Below are 12,987 nucleotides of genomic sequence, written 5' to 3' on the forward strand. Positions count from 1 at the left end.
CTATTTTCCTATCCTCTTTACTGTCTCAAGAAATGGATCTAAGCACCAGTATTATTGGAGTGCAGAAAAAAAAAATCAGATTAAATCTGAGCTATGTAATATGATCTGTGTCTTAATGTAACAGGGGAAAAGAGCAGGGGAAAAGAGCAATCTGCAGGGTAAAAAACTAATATTTTCATCTGGAATATTAATATTTCTTATGAAAAGCAAAACATGAACATAGGCTTGAATTGCATAAGAACATCTTAGTTACTAGTCAAGTAATTTTTTCAGTTAGGAGATATACACACTATAACATTCAGCTGCCTGTTTCTGATGATACTTGTTCTGTGCAATTACTTATAAAACTCAGACCAGTTAATGGCCTCTTTTTCCTTCTACACAAGAATATGGTAGGAAATATAGCAGTATCAAAATGACAGCTATAGTATGCATGCAAGTTACTACCTAGTTTGTCCTCTGTTTGTATCCATGAATAATTGTGCTGGTGTATAACTGCATAGCAATTTAATGTTGACAGTATTTTTTGTGTTCCCTGAAGGTCAGAAATGGGAGTGATGCGCAATCACCACTACTTGGCAGGTTCTGTGGAAACACTGTGCCCAGTCCCATCTTCCCCCAAAACCATGTTGTCTACCTTCGTTTCAAGAGCGATTTTTCAATGGTTCATGATGGATATGAAATTACTTGGACTTCATCATCAACTGGTAAGACTGTAGCTACAAAATAATGCTAGATAGAAGGGAAATGCAGCAATATGGAATTCAGCTCTTTTTGGATCCTTCCTCATCACCACTTTATACCTTCCCTAGAGCCCACAGTCCACATTATTCAGTCACTAGAGAGAGGTAGCTGCTCCTCAAGGCCACTGGGGCAAGACATTTTACGAGATGGAAGCAATTCCCTCTCCTGATGTTGACTTTAGAACCTCAGATGATTTAGTCCACTTAAGATAAAGATCTTCTTTCAGTGAGAGGCTGGAAAATACCAGGAACATCTGCCTTGGGATCCAGAGAGTGGTGGTGCTGGTGGTGACTCAGCTTGCTCCAGTAGTCCACTTGTGATATGCCAGAGGAGCTAGGCACAGCCAAGCCTGAAGAGGACAGGAAGCTACCCCATGAAAATAAACTACCTATAATGCTGTGTAGTGACTATATCATGGACACATTCATGAATGGCTTATGAAATGGTGAACAGCTGGGTCTAGTTTCTTCATGACACTGAGTTACTAGAGGTAGGAAAGCTCAGATGAGAAGTACTGCAGAATAACCATACAGTACTGAGTCATCCAGTGATGGAAAGGCAGAGAAAGCTCAGTGTAGGAAAGTGTCAATAAAGAATGTGGTAAAAAAAAGACAATCCTAACCTTACTTACAAAAATACGGGCACTGAGTTGATTTTCAGTAGTCAACAACAAGATCTTAGGAGTAAAATAGTTTCATGAAAACAAAAGTATACTAAGAGTCAACTAGACTGGCATAATGATAGAAATTGTTGGGAAAGGAAGAGAAAAGAAATAGACAGCCACTGTATAAATCTATAGTTTACACACAAATTGAATGATGTGCACAGTTTCGGTCTCTTCCTCTTATAAAAAATCAGAAATAACAAAGGGCTCAACATTAAAAGTGGCTTCTGTATGAGATATGTTGAGACTTTTTAATCTGGTTAAGAATCTACTGAAGTCTGTAAAATTGAGTGATATTGGATGATAAATAGTGATCAACTGTTCTTTGACTTTTCCCATAGAAGAACTAGCAGTCGTCATATAAAGCCAGGAGCTCGTACGTTCATAACAAACGAGACAAAACAGTTCTTGATACAGTATGCAGTTAAACTGTGGAGCCCCTTCCCACAGCATGCTACAAATTTACATGGATTCAAGGGCCACACAATTTCATCTGATAAACATTATTAAATAGAAAGGTGCCATCTCTGGGAGCTGTAAGCTGAAAATTCTTGGAGACTGTGAGGGTAATCTGGATCATGGCCTACACATTCTTCCTCTATAAACTTGCATTTTTCCTAGGTCATATGCTTCTGCCCACTGTTGAAGACTGAATTTTGGCATAAATGGACTTTGATTTACTTAATATGCCTAATTTCTCTGAGTTGTTCTCTGTATTTTTCTATCCCATGAGGATTCACTACTTTTCATGCCAAAGAACAGTCACAGTGAATTCAGCTCCAGTTGAGTAGCTGGGAACTGAACTGGGGCACAGACTTAAAACTTCAGTTCCTGTTTCAAAGAATTTGGGAGGGGTGGTGTTGGTTTTAATATTCAGTGATGGTCTAATGCCCGTTGCATATTCTTAGGCTGCTGAAGCTAGAGCCTCAGTTTTATTCCTTATTAGTGTTCTTAGCCATGTTAGTTGTCCCAGCTCCTGGTCTCTCTGGTTTTCAGTGTGATACTGTGCTAATGTATCACATCATGTATTACCTTGTGAAACGAAGCCTTCCAGGCCAATTAACAGCGTCTGCTTCCAGGATGCGGCGGAACATTATACGGCACCACCGGCTCGTTTGCCAGCCCCAGGTACCCAGCGACTTACCACAACCACACTGACTGCGAGTGGGCCATTACCGTGCCCCAGGGACGAATTGTCACAGTGAACTTTGATTTCATCAGCATCGATGACCCAGGGGACTGCAGCAGCAACTATCTGATCCTCTACAATGGGCCAGACGCCAGCCATGCCCCCGCTGGGCCCTACTGTGGAACGGTACGTAGTGCCTTCCCTCTGTGACCACAGAAGTGCTTAAAAGGAGTTTTTACTGTTTCATGTACAGGACCGTTTCCCTAATTCTGACATGAATTCCATACAGATGAGTGGAAGTGAAGGCAAAAGGCGTGTGGTGCCTCAGAAGCCTTCCAACTCAGACCGTACAGTGACATCTAGTGGGAGGCATCAAACAAGCTTGCTCCATACTTCGTTGTATTTGTGTTTTTAATATTTGCAATATCCTGAGGGAGAAACACAACAACAGTAACTAGAACAGTTACTGAGATAACTGTCAATCTGTGATCCAATTTGTGCCTCAGTTGTAACTCTCTGACTGTCTCTGCCAAAGGATCTTGATGTTCTATAAGGCTTTTAATTTTTCTTGTATTTCATTTCAGGATACAAGCATCGCTCCGTTTACTGCTACATCTCATCAAGTCTATATAAAATTTCATGCTGAATATGTGACTCTACCATCAGGATTCCAGTTAAGCTGGACAAGCTAAAACATTGCTTATGAGAAATATATTACCATTCCTTGCTATACTGAAAAGACTTTAGATGATAAGAGGTTTGAAATCCAGTGATGACAATTGCAACTGAAGTAAGGCCTTTTAAAAGTTACTGTAAATGTAGCTGTTATGAATTTGGAGTTCTGTCAAAAAAACCATTGATCTCCCATTGTGCTGTAAATAAACTATTACCTACCCAACTGGGAAAAGGAGGTTTTGCTAAATGTTTTTTATATTCTTCCACATAATTTCTAAATTGTATAATTAATGCTATAAAAATTTAATTACCCAGGATAAAAATTACACATGAAGTTGATGAGAGGACCTAAGACAAGAAGCCATCTTTAATTTGTTCCCTAGAGTTATGTGGTTTTGCCCCAAGCATCTCTGAAAACATCAGCTTAAATTTTATTCAAATTACCTAAAATCAGAAATTGCTAAAAAATTGTCCTGTCCTATAACCACTTACACAGATAACTGTGCTGAAGAGCTTTCAGTAATAGTGTGAATTGGGTATAAGAACCCAGCTGAAATCAGTACTTGAGCATTCACTGAAGGTTAACACAGCAAGGGCATGATGTGGTTCTAAATTTTAACCAGATTAAGGAGTAATTTCAGGATCAGAACCCTGTGTTCAATATATACAGATACCTGTGGTTATACCTATTGAGTTATATTTTTAAGCTTCAAAGTCTATTTTACAACTGAATATAAAAAACTTCTGAGGCTTTCAGTAACTATGTCACCCTTCTAGTCAACCTTTAGGCAACTTCCTAGACATTTATGAAACAGCTATAACTTCAGAATAGGGCAGACATAAAAATATCAATTGACCTTTGAGTTCAATTAGTTTTTCCCTCCCCCAGGCTAATACAGATCATATATAAAAGATGTTGTTGGCAGGGTGGACAGAGGACACTGATTCCACCATGAAGCATTTTTTGTTACAATCCAGAACAAATGACCACTTCCTGAATGTCAGCTGTGATGGACAGGCAAGAGAAATTTGCACCACAGAAAAGAAACAGGGACTATCATTTCAGAGCTATTACAAAGAGACAATTACAGTGAAAGCAGTTCCTTAATGTTGTTATTGAAGCAATTAATTATGAAAGGATATTAAAGTGTAAGTGGCAGTTTTAACAAAATCTAGGAACTCTTTGAAGATTTCTCAGTGAATGCCAAAAAAGCCATCATTCCACAAACATACTTCCAAAACTTTATAACAGCTAAACAGATATTCTTGTTAAGATAAAGTGTAGGAAAAATAAAGCAGTCAAAAGGGACAAGCTATAAAATACAACCCAAAATCCTCAGGTGATAACTTAGAAAAGGAGAAACCTGTGAAGTCCCACTGGCCAACAGAATGAGATGTAAGCCAGCATATTATAACTGTCCAAGGACTAAGAAAAACTGAGCCTTATATATAGGTGATGCTCCTGCTAACATGCCTAAGTATAACATGGAAAAATCAGAAATATCTGTATTGGGATGAAACTGGGAGGCAGCTATGTCCTACTGAGCTGCTAGCAAAACCAGAAAGTTCCTCTAATAAAGGAAGACATAAAAGACCATATAATCAAATTAAATATTTTCAGATTAGTAGTCCAGAAAACTTTTGCTGAGAGTCCACTCAAACTGACACTGTACTTGCAGTCAAAGGATGATACAATCTTTGTCCATATTGTTTATTAAAACTCCCTACAAGGGATATCAAGCAGTAAAGAAACATCTGAAATGTCTGAAGATAAAGCCACAAAATAAATTCTAAAGACAGCAATGTGTAAGAGACTCCAAGTACAATCAAGCATGGATTGAGTGGTTTGCTTGCAGAGGTGAGGAGAACTGCATTTCTCCCCTGTAGAATGCTGCATCCCAGGCTTCATGAATGTCCATTGTGGCTCTGACCTTCCTGTGAATCACCATGGATTTGGTGTAGCTGGTACACCACATCTGCAGCTGGCAGAGAATCTCCTCAAGATCTGGATGCTGTCACTTGCTGCCAGGTGGCTGGACATGGAAATATCAGATTTTAAGCAAGAATCAGTTTGCAAGAATGTTGTAATTTTCTGCACTTCACCAGCGCAGAGCACAACTCAGCTGGAAGCCACACTTGAAAGGGAAGGATACGTCCCTCCAAACAGCTCCATGCCACTACAGGCAGTGTTCTGTGGTATATTCATTGCTCCTGCCAAAAGTGGATCAGCCCTGTCAGAAATGAGTTCTCAGGTTAAACATTGGCATTTTTGCAGGTGTGACAGAGCAGAAACTGACAAACAGAAATTTGTTTGTGGTTTTAATGAGTGAAGGTCATGAGTGGCTTTTGGAGGCTGGTGTCACCCCATGTCACACAGTTTAAGGACACCAAGTTGCCCGAGGACACGGCAGTCCCCAAGCTCCGGCACTGAGGTCTCCTGCTGACCTAGGGACTGGTACAGAGATGTGCTCTGGTGACCTGGCATGCGCCTGAGGCCACTCTGGTAACACAACCTTTGCCCTTAAGATCTTGAGGGGAACTCCAGCTAAAAAGGTGAGTTTGCTGAAATCTATACTTCAGAAAGGCTGCTTTCATGAAGAGAAAAAACATGTTTCACTTTAAAGCAATTAAATGCTTTTGGACATTTTTTATACGATAAATACTTGCTGTTGGCAAGATCTGTCACATCATCAAATTTTATAAAATCATTGAAATTCTGCAGGAAATAAAAAAATAATAAAGAGCACTATGAATGAGAGGAAGAGCGTTTTTAAAGTTTTTTTTTAAATCCAACAATAACTAACTAATGCTTGGTGCATCTTTAAATGTTAGAAATACTTAATACCTATGCATAATTTTATTTGAAAATTAGCAAAATGCATGCGGCTATTTAGAGGGAAAAAAACCCAAATAGCCCAGCAGAGAATTTGTGCTCATGAAGACTGTTGAATGAAGCTGCTGGTACAAGGTTGAATTGATCCAGCCCAACTGACTCTCGCCAAAAATAGTCGAAGTCTAAAATTATATTATCAAACCCATTCTTTAAAAAAACAAAGGAACAAAGGAACAAAGTAACCCACTGCTGTCCTCTAACATTTTATATGAGGAACCACAACAAAAACACCAACTGCAAAAGTATTAAAGTGGAGGTCCTTAGAGGAGAGAGCAGATGCTAAGCCATGTTTCTGTCTTGGAAGGTAAGGAGCAATTTAAAACACTTGCTTTAAAATGAATGCACAGCAAACACAAAAAAGCAGAACCAAACAGATAATCTGGAAGTAATTATTCCATGAAACTTCTATGTGCTCTTTGCAGTGTACAATTCAAAAGACAAAATCTGTACTTAACAAGAAATATAGCTTCATTTTACAACACTGCCATGAAAACCTTTGCTTTTATGTCTGTGCACATTGCTATTTTATAATGTCATTGTTGTGAATGCTGCACGTCTGTATTGTAATAACTGCATGACTACAACCTCCCTCTGTCAATGACAAAGCAGATAATGAAAGTGCAGGTTTTCACCTTCTAAAGCCTGCTTTAGAAGGTGAAAAGTTTTTATTTTACATGTAAATCTTCTTCTGTATGTTAATACAGATGTTTATTCTTATACAAAAGTAATTTTATGAGGCAGTTATATATGAATGGTAAGCCTCCAAAGACTAGGATTTGAAGAATAAGCACTAAAATGTCCATAACTATGTTTTTAATTGCCCTTCCCATGTGGCAAGACTGTTCTTTAGAAATGAGAAATAATACCACAATGAGATATTCTTACAATAATAGTTACTTAAGTAAAGGAGACAGAAGATATAGAGCTAAAACACTAGAAATCATGGTTCTGGTCAATTTAAAAGAGTAGCTAATTTTATTTAAATTTACAAAGCAATTTTGACTGAAAAACAGTTTTCTATTGGTTCATTAAGCAAAGGAGGAGGTGTCTCAATTTCCTATAATAACACAGGATATGTATCCTAGGCACCAAAATTAACATATTTGGTGTAATTAGTTTTTGTCAACTGCTGAACTGAAATTGCAGAATTATTCTGCAGTCCTAATTAAAACGAAGTGCAATAAAAATTCATGGGATTGACTATATTGTTCCCAATAAAAAACAACTGGATTGCTAACAAATAAATGTTTAAAGTATTTATTAAATTATAATAAAAATAGAGGCCAAATTCTAGGAGGTTCTTTTTTTACAACAATTGGAAAAATAAATATTGCATGCCAGTTATCACACTTTGTGAGTGCAATGGTGATGGATGATTTTGTAGTAGCAGTGCCCAGCACTACACAACTGGTTTTGCAGGGGTGTGTTGCTGTTGCATCCCTTTGATGACAAGCTATCCCTGCATTAATGGTGCTCATTATCATAGCTGTTCTTGGAGGAGGAAAACAGGAATAAAAATAGCATAATAATGTAAAACGACATTTTCTTGGTTAATAGAAGTACTTGGACAGAAAAAAGGAATGCAGCAGAGCTATTCATTCCCTTGCTGACCCTCAGCACAGTGAGAGGAACCAGCAGGAGGCAGAGCCAGGGCAGAGCAGGCTGGGAGCAGCACTGCAGGGGCAACTTCTGCCTCCTCTGAGCACCACAGGGGAAACTGCAGCTCTGCCACACAGTCATGCCATACATCTCAGTCACCTGCTTTAGCCTGCAGGCCTAAGGACAGAAGGCATATGCCAGCCTCTGCAATGAATTCAGGCATCTGCTCTACAAACATTTAAGCCAAGTGACAGATTTAGAACAGATCTGACAGATAGCAAAGGTATTTTACAGTTGTTTCATAAGTAAAAAATCAGTAGCTGGAAGGTACAGCAAGACCTAAACTGGAAAAGTCTCCACTGTGAGCTCAAGCACTGTATGTGTGGGGAGGGCTCTACTGGCCAGACCCCAGGGACAGGCTGGCCAGCCTCTAGCTGGGGGCATAGAGGGAACTAAGTATTTCTGGAGCCAAAGGCGTTTTGGAATGACTGCACATACTGGGAAGAGGAAAGGGGCATAAGAGAGGGGAGAATGGGTGACTGCAGTGACATAGACCCTCTGCAGGAAATGAGTCTTCATGACTGCTGAAGGGACAATCTGAAAAAATCAGTTTTCATGATCAAGCACCCTTGGACAGAGTAGCTTGTGTACCTTCCTTCCCACTCCTTCTCAGACAATTGGTAGCCAGTGCTTGATGAGGCACTGAGAAACTTTAAAAGGAAGGCTTGACAGCAACTCCCCTTTGCCAAATCCAATGCCAATATCCCTGACTGGGGTATGGATTTATGCTCAGACAAAGGTTTGCTCAAGCAGGACCAAAAGAAGGTCACATAGAAGCTGTGTGATAGAAGAACTCTTTACACAACAACGGGATAATGAAATTAGGTAGATGGCAAAAAACCCGCACAATCCTGATGAAAGGGAGTAATGACAATATGTTTATTAAGTGGGAAGTAATTCAATACTTCTATGGTAGGAGTAGAATGTGGGTATCTAGGCTGCATGCAATGTTTTGATCACTGCATAAATGGGCAGAGAGAAGCCAGGCGAGCTTCCCATTAGCCATGAAGACTGTTTTGTAAGTGTCTTTTCAGAGTCACAAGTGCTGTTAGTTGGAATAAGGGAGCAGGAGCACACTTACAGACAATTAATCTGCCTGAGCCTTTGTTACTAAATGACACCTGTAATCATTTGCCATGAAATAAGAACAGCAGACATGTTAGCATTTACGTCTTTGGGACAACTGATTGGTGGCACTTAGGGCATTTTCTTAGCCAGGAAAGGGATCCAGATTCATGGTTCTGCAGACTAAATAAGAACTGTACATCATCATCTTGTACATCTGAGCGACAGTGGGTTCTGCTGAGAAATTCAGCCAAAAGGAAGATATCCTTCCAGTAGTACCTTGTAACCAAGACTTGAAAACAGACAGTAACTTCAGTAGGTGCTCAAGGTAGGAAACTCCAATTAGGAATAAACATGCTACAGTCCTGCAGTCCAGTATTAAATCCTTACATTCCTAAAAAAGGAAAAGTTGAAGTTGTGCCTCCAGGAAGTTTTTCATTTGCTGGCTTAGGCAAACGCTCATCATGGTTTCTGTGGATACCATTCTTACGCTACTAAGTAACACCATGGAGTACATATGCAAAATTCAAAGCTGTGGTTCTCAGTGGGTAGCCCCGCCTTAGGTAACTTAATAGATTTAGTCATTAATTGCTCTGAGCTTCCATATCTGTTGAATGACAGTGAGCAGGAGCACCTTAACTCCTACGAAAGAGGTTACATGCATAACTACTTCTGGGCAGTAAGGCTGTAACTCCAATGCCATGGCGTGTCGAGACCAGTGGCAAGCGCTCAGAACGTGGACCCAGCCTTGTGACTGCTTTTGCTGTTAGAGCTGACTGGAAAACCCAGGAAGGCACCGAAGAAATGGAAACTGCTGGTTAAATGCCGGGGCCCGCCCGCCGTCCCGCCGTGGGATCCGCCCGCCGTGTCCCGCCGCAGCTCCGCGCGGTGAGTGCCCTCGGGCAGCACCGTGCCGGGCCTGTCCGTGCGCCCGGGGCGAGAGTGCGGCCAGCATCCCGGGCAGTGCTCCGCTGGCATGGGCGGGCGCGGCGGACGGGACGGGGCGGGACGGGCCGGGCCCCCCGGCGGCGCTGGGCAGGCCGAAGAAATGGAAAATTCTTGTTTAATTCCCCGGTTTTTTTTTTTTTTTTTTTTTTTTGGTGTGGGTTATTTTGGCGATAATGTGCTTTGTCTCCGGCAGCCTTTCCAAAGCCCGGAGCGCTCCAGGAGTCCCGGCCCGTCGCGTTCCGCCCCCTCAGGGCCGTGCCGGGGCCGCTCGCGCCCCCGCCGGTCAGTGCGGGCGGGGCTGCGCTGCGCCTGCGCGCGGCGGGGCGAGAGTGCGGCCAGCATCCCGGGCAGTGCTCCGCTGGCATGGGCGGGCGCGGCGGACGGGACGGGGCGGGACGGGCCGGGCCCCCCGGCGGCGCTGGGCAGGGGGTTCTCTGCGCTCGGGGCTGGGGCCGTCCCGGCTGGGGGAGATGCATGTCCCCTCACGGGTTTCCCCCGCCGCCCGGCTCACGGTGTCCGTTTCTGCCCCGCCTAGACCATGTCGAAGTCCCTGAAGAAGATCGTGGAGGAGAGCCGGGAGAAGAACCAGCCCGAGGTGGACATGTGCGACCGCGGCATCTCCAGCATGCTGGACGTGCCCGGCCTGTGTAGGTACCGGCGGCGGCGGGCGGGCGCAGCGCGGAAACTTCCTTATTTGTCCCGGGCGAGCGGGGGCCGGCCCTGGGCGTGGGGGCTCCGGGACACCCCGCCCCGGCCCGGGCGCTGCCCCGCCGTGTCCGAGGCTCTCCGCTGCGGGGATGGCCTTTGGGCACGGGGGGCTTGGGGAGCGATCCGTGGGCTGGGAGAAACGCCCCGCAGCAGCACCGCCAGGAGCCGTGCGTGTGGGGTGTGTGTGTGTGTGTCCAGGGGAGCCCCGCACCGCGGCTCGGCGTTCCCTGTGGCACTGCTGGCATTCTGGCACTTGGCTGATGGGGAGACTTTCTCTTCTCCGTCCTGCTACTGAAACAAAACCACCAGCCAAGCACCCCACTGGGTTTTGAAAGGGATAGGGTCACATCAGCCTGCAACTACGGGCGACTGGTCTCTGGAGGAGAGGACAGTAATACTGTAGCACAGATACAGCAACATCATGCTTTGGATGTTGTACCATTGCACATGCTTGCTGAACCGTGGCAGGGTGCTGCTGTCAGTATGGTGCATTTGCTGTAGTTAAATTCACAGTAAATACAGCATGCCAATGGCAACGTGCTGTTGTGGTTCTGGAGAGCACATAAATGAAGAGCAAGTTAGGTATCTTTGCCTTTTTAAAGTGCACATGATGTTATGACGTAGCCAGTACTCAGGGAGTTAAAGTTGTGACTATCTGTAGTGTACCACAGGCTGAAATTTTTCAGAATGCATGATCCAGTGAGGGGGAGAAAGCACAAAACCAACCAATGTACTTAAAACTCTTGACTGTATCCTGGTTTACCTCTTTACTGTGTTTGTTAAACTTGAGAGCAGCTAGCTGCAAATGTACATAACTCTTCTCACAAGATAGATGTGAGGTCAGGGAAAGGTATGGCTAACTATCAACTGCCGTTATCTGCAGAGTTGGGAGCACATCAAGGTGTCTTCTATCACATCAGTAAAGGATGAAGTCTTAAGTACCGTTTTGCAGAACTAGGTTCTGTACTTAAGTCTTCATTCTGTACTGCTGTTTTCCTGCTTCTGGGTGGTGCATGGGACTTTGGGAAGATGGTGTTGTAAGGACTGTATATGTGAACTCACATTAAGTAGAAAGTTTCACTTCATTTCTATAGGAAGAGCAGTTATTTCAGACAAAGTGGTGTTTAGCTCACATTAATTACAGACCATTTTTGAAAACTATACTTAGATCTGTCAAGTATATGAAGCAGCAATAGAGTACTGTGCTTTTGTTAAGTAGACTTGGTGCCTGCTATCAGCACTAGACGCATCATTAATTAACTAGCTTTGATCTTTCAAGCATGGAAAGAGGATAATGTTGAAGCACATTGATAATCCTAAAAAAATAAAAGAAGGCTTTTCTTGCACAAAGACTGTTTGGGGTTTGTTGTTCAGGAAGGGCCAAGGACCAGGGTAGGACACTGTGGTTCCCAGATGCTCCCTGATACCAGGATGCTAATTAAGCATCTGAAGTGTCTCTGGCAGGGAGCTCCCTACATGAAGACTTGTGGTACCCTAGTTAGAGTGCCTCAGAGGAGTCTCTGTGCAGATACTCTTGGTGCACATTGTGTGACTTGATCTAGCATGGGGATTTGGGGCCTTCTTCCATTTGAGGTGTAAGTTAGAAAAGGGGGAATGATGAATGGTTTCTGTTAAATTAATTGCTTTTTCAGTTATTATGTTCACTGACAGAACACATAAGTTGGTTTGAGTTTTTTTTACTGTGGAGGTATTTGCCTTCTGGTATTTGCCTTTCACCAAGTAAAAAGTAATGAATAGGTATTACTTCTGAATTTTTAGTAAAGGGTTGAGGAAGTGTTAAACTTGTTTTCAAACCCCTGTCACCTGACTCCAAATGGATGATCTTCTCTAATGTAGATTGGATGTTTTGGTTTTCTCTGGCTCTCAGAACTGGCACGTAAGCTAAAGGAGACTGACCTGGTACCTTTCCTTCTCTGTTGCTGCATACCTTTCCAGGGCATGCCTTTTCAGCTATGTTAATTTTTTCCTTCCATGAAGTAAAGATCTCTGTTAAAAGCAATCATCACTATTCATGCCCAGTGACGCTTCTTGCACAGCATTTCATCTTTAAAATGAGGGCCATAAGTAGATGTAGAGAGTTCAGGTAAGTTTAGATAATGATTGGAGGGAACATTGTTGGCTATTTAAGTTCCGTAGATTGGAAGGTATGCCTGAATTTACTGTGTTCAGTAGCCCCTGGTCAGCATTTTGTCTCACATAATTATTCAGTGGTTGTGAATGCCCCTACCAGAGGTGCCAAGTACCCTTAAGGGTAAACTGCTCCTTCTAGTCCTGAATCTTCAAGGAAAGGACCAAGCCTTGTCTCACTGCACATTTGAGTACTTCGGAGTGGCTAATGAGCTTGTATTTAACCTTTCTTAACTTAATTCACATAGGGTTAATAGAGGCACAAGGGTTTGGAAGCAGCATGGAGCATCTGTTCAGTGTGCCAGTCCTTTTCCTTAGGTGTCGCCCTGTCCTTGTCATGTGTGTTTAGGAAAA

General features: G+C 42.8%; 2 protein-coding genes across 2 annotated transcripts in view; both read left to right on the plus strand.

The window, feature by feature from the left end:
* CUBN (cubilin) overlaps window positions 1–3,677 on the plus strand; it is a 144,072-nt gene extending 140,395 nt beyond the window's left edge. Inside the window, exons 65-67 of the mRNA XM_041490048.1 lie at window positions 542–707; window positions 2,488–2,723; window positions 3,122–3,677. Coding sequence (XP_041345982.1) covers window positions 542–707; window positions 2,488–2,723; window positions 3,122–3,229 — 510 coding nt within the window. The 3' untranslated portion in view covers window positions 3,230–3,677. The remainder of the gene's footprint in view (window positions 1–541; window positions 708–2,487; window positions 2,724–3,121) is intronic.
* Window positions 3,678–9,659: 5,982 nt separating this feature from the next.
* Window positions 9,660–12,987, plus strand: part of RSU1 (Ras suppressor protein 1) — a 103,605-nt gene continuing 100,277 nt past the window's right edge. Inside the window, exons 1-2 of the mRNA XM_041489927.1 lie at window positions 9,660–9,717; window positions 10,313–10,424. Of these exons, the coding sequence (XP_041345861.1) occupies window positions 10,316–10,424 (109 nt within the window). The 5' untranslated portion in view covers window positions 9,660–9,717; window positions 10,313–10,315. The remainder of the gene's footprint in view (window positions 9,718–10,312; window positions 10,425–12,987) is intronic.

The sequence above is a fragment of the Pyrgilauda ruficollis genome, unplaced genomic scaffold (genome assembly GCF_017590135.1).
Source record: "Pyrgilauda ruficollis isolate IOZ18807 unplaced genomic scaffold, ASM1759013v1 scaffold12, whole genome shotgun sequence".
Lineage (NCBI taxonomy): Eukaryota > Metazoa > Chordata > Aves > Passeriformes > Passeridae > Pyrgilauda > Pyrgilauda ruficollis.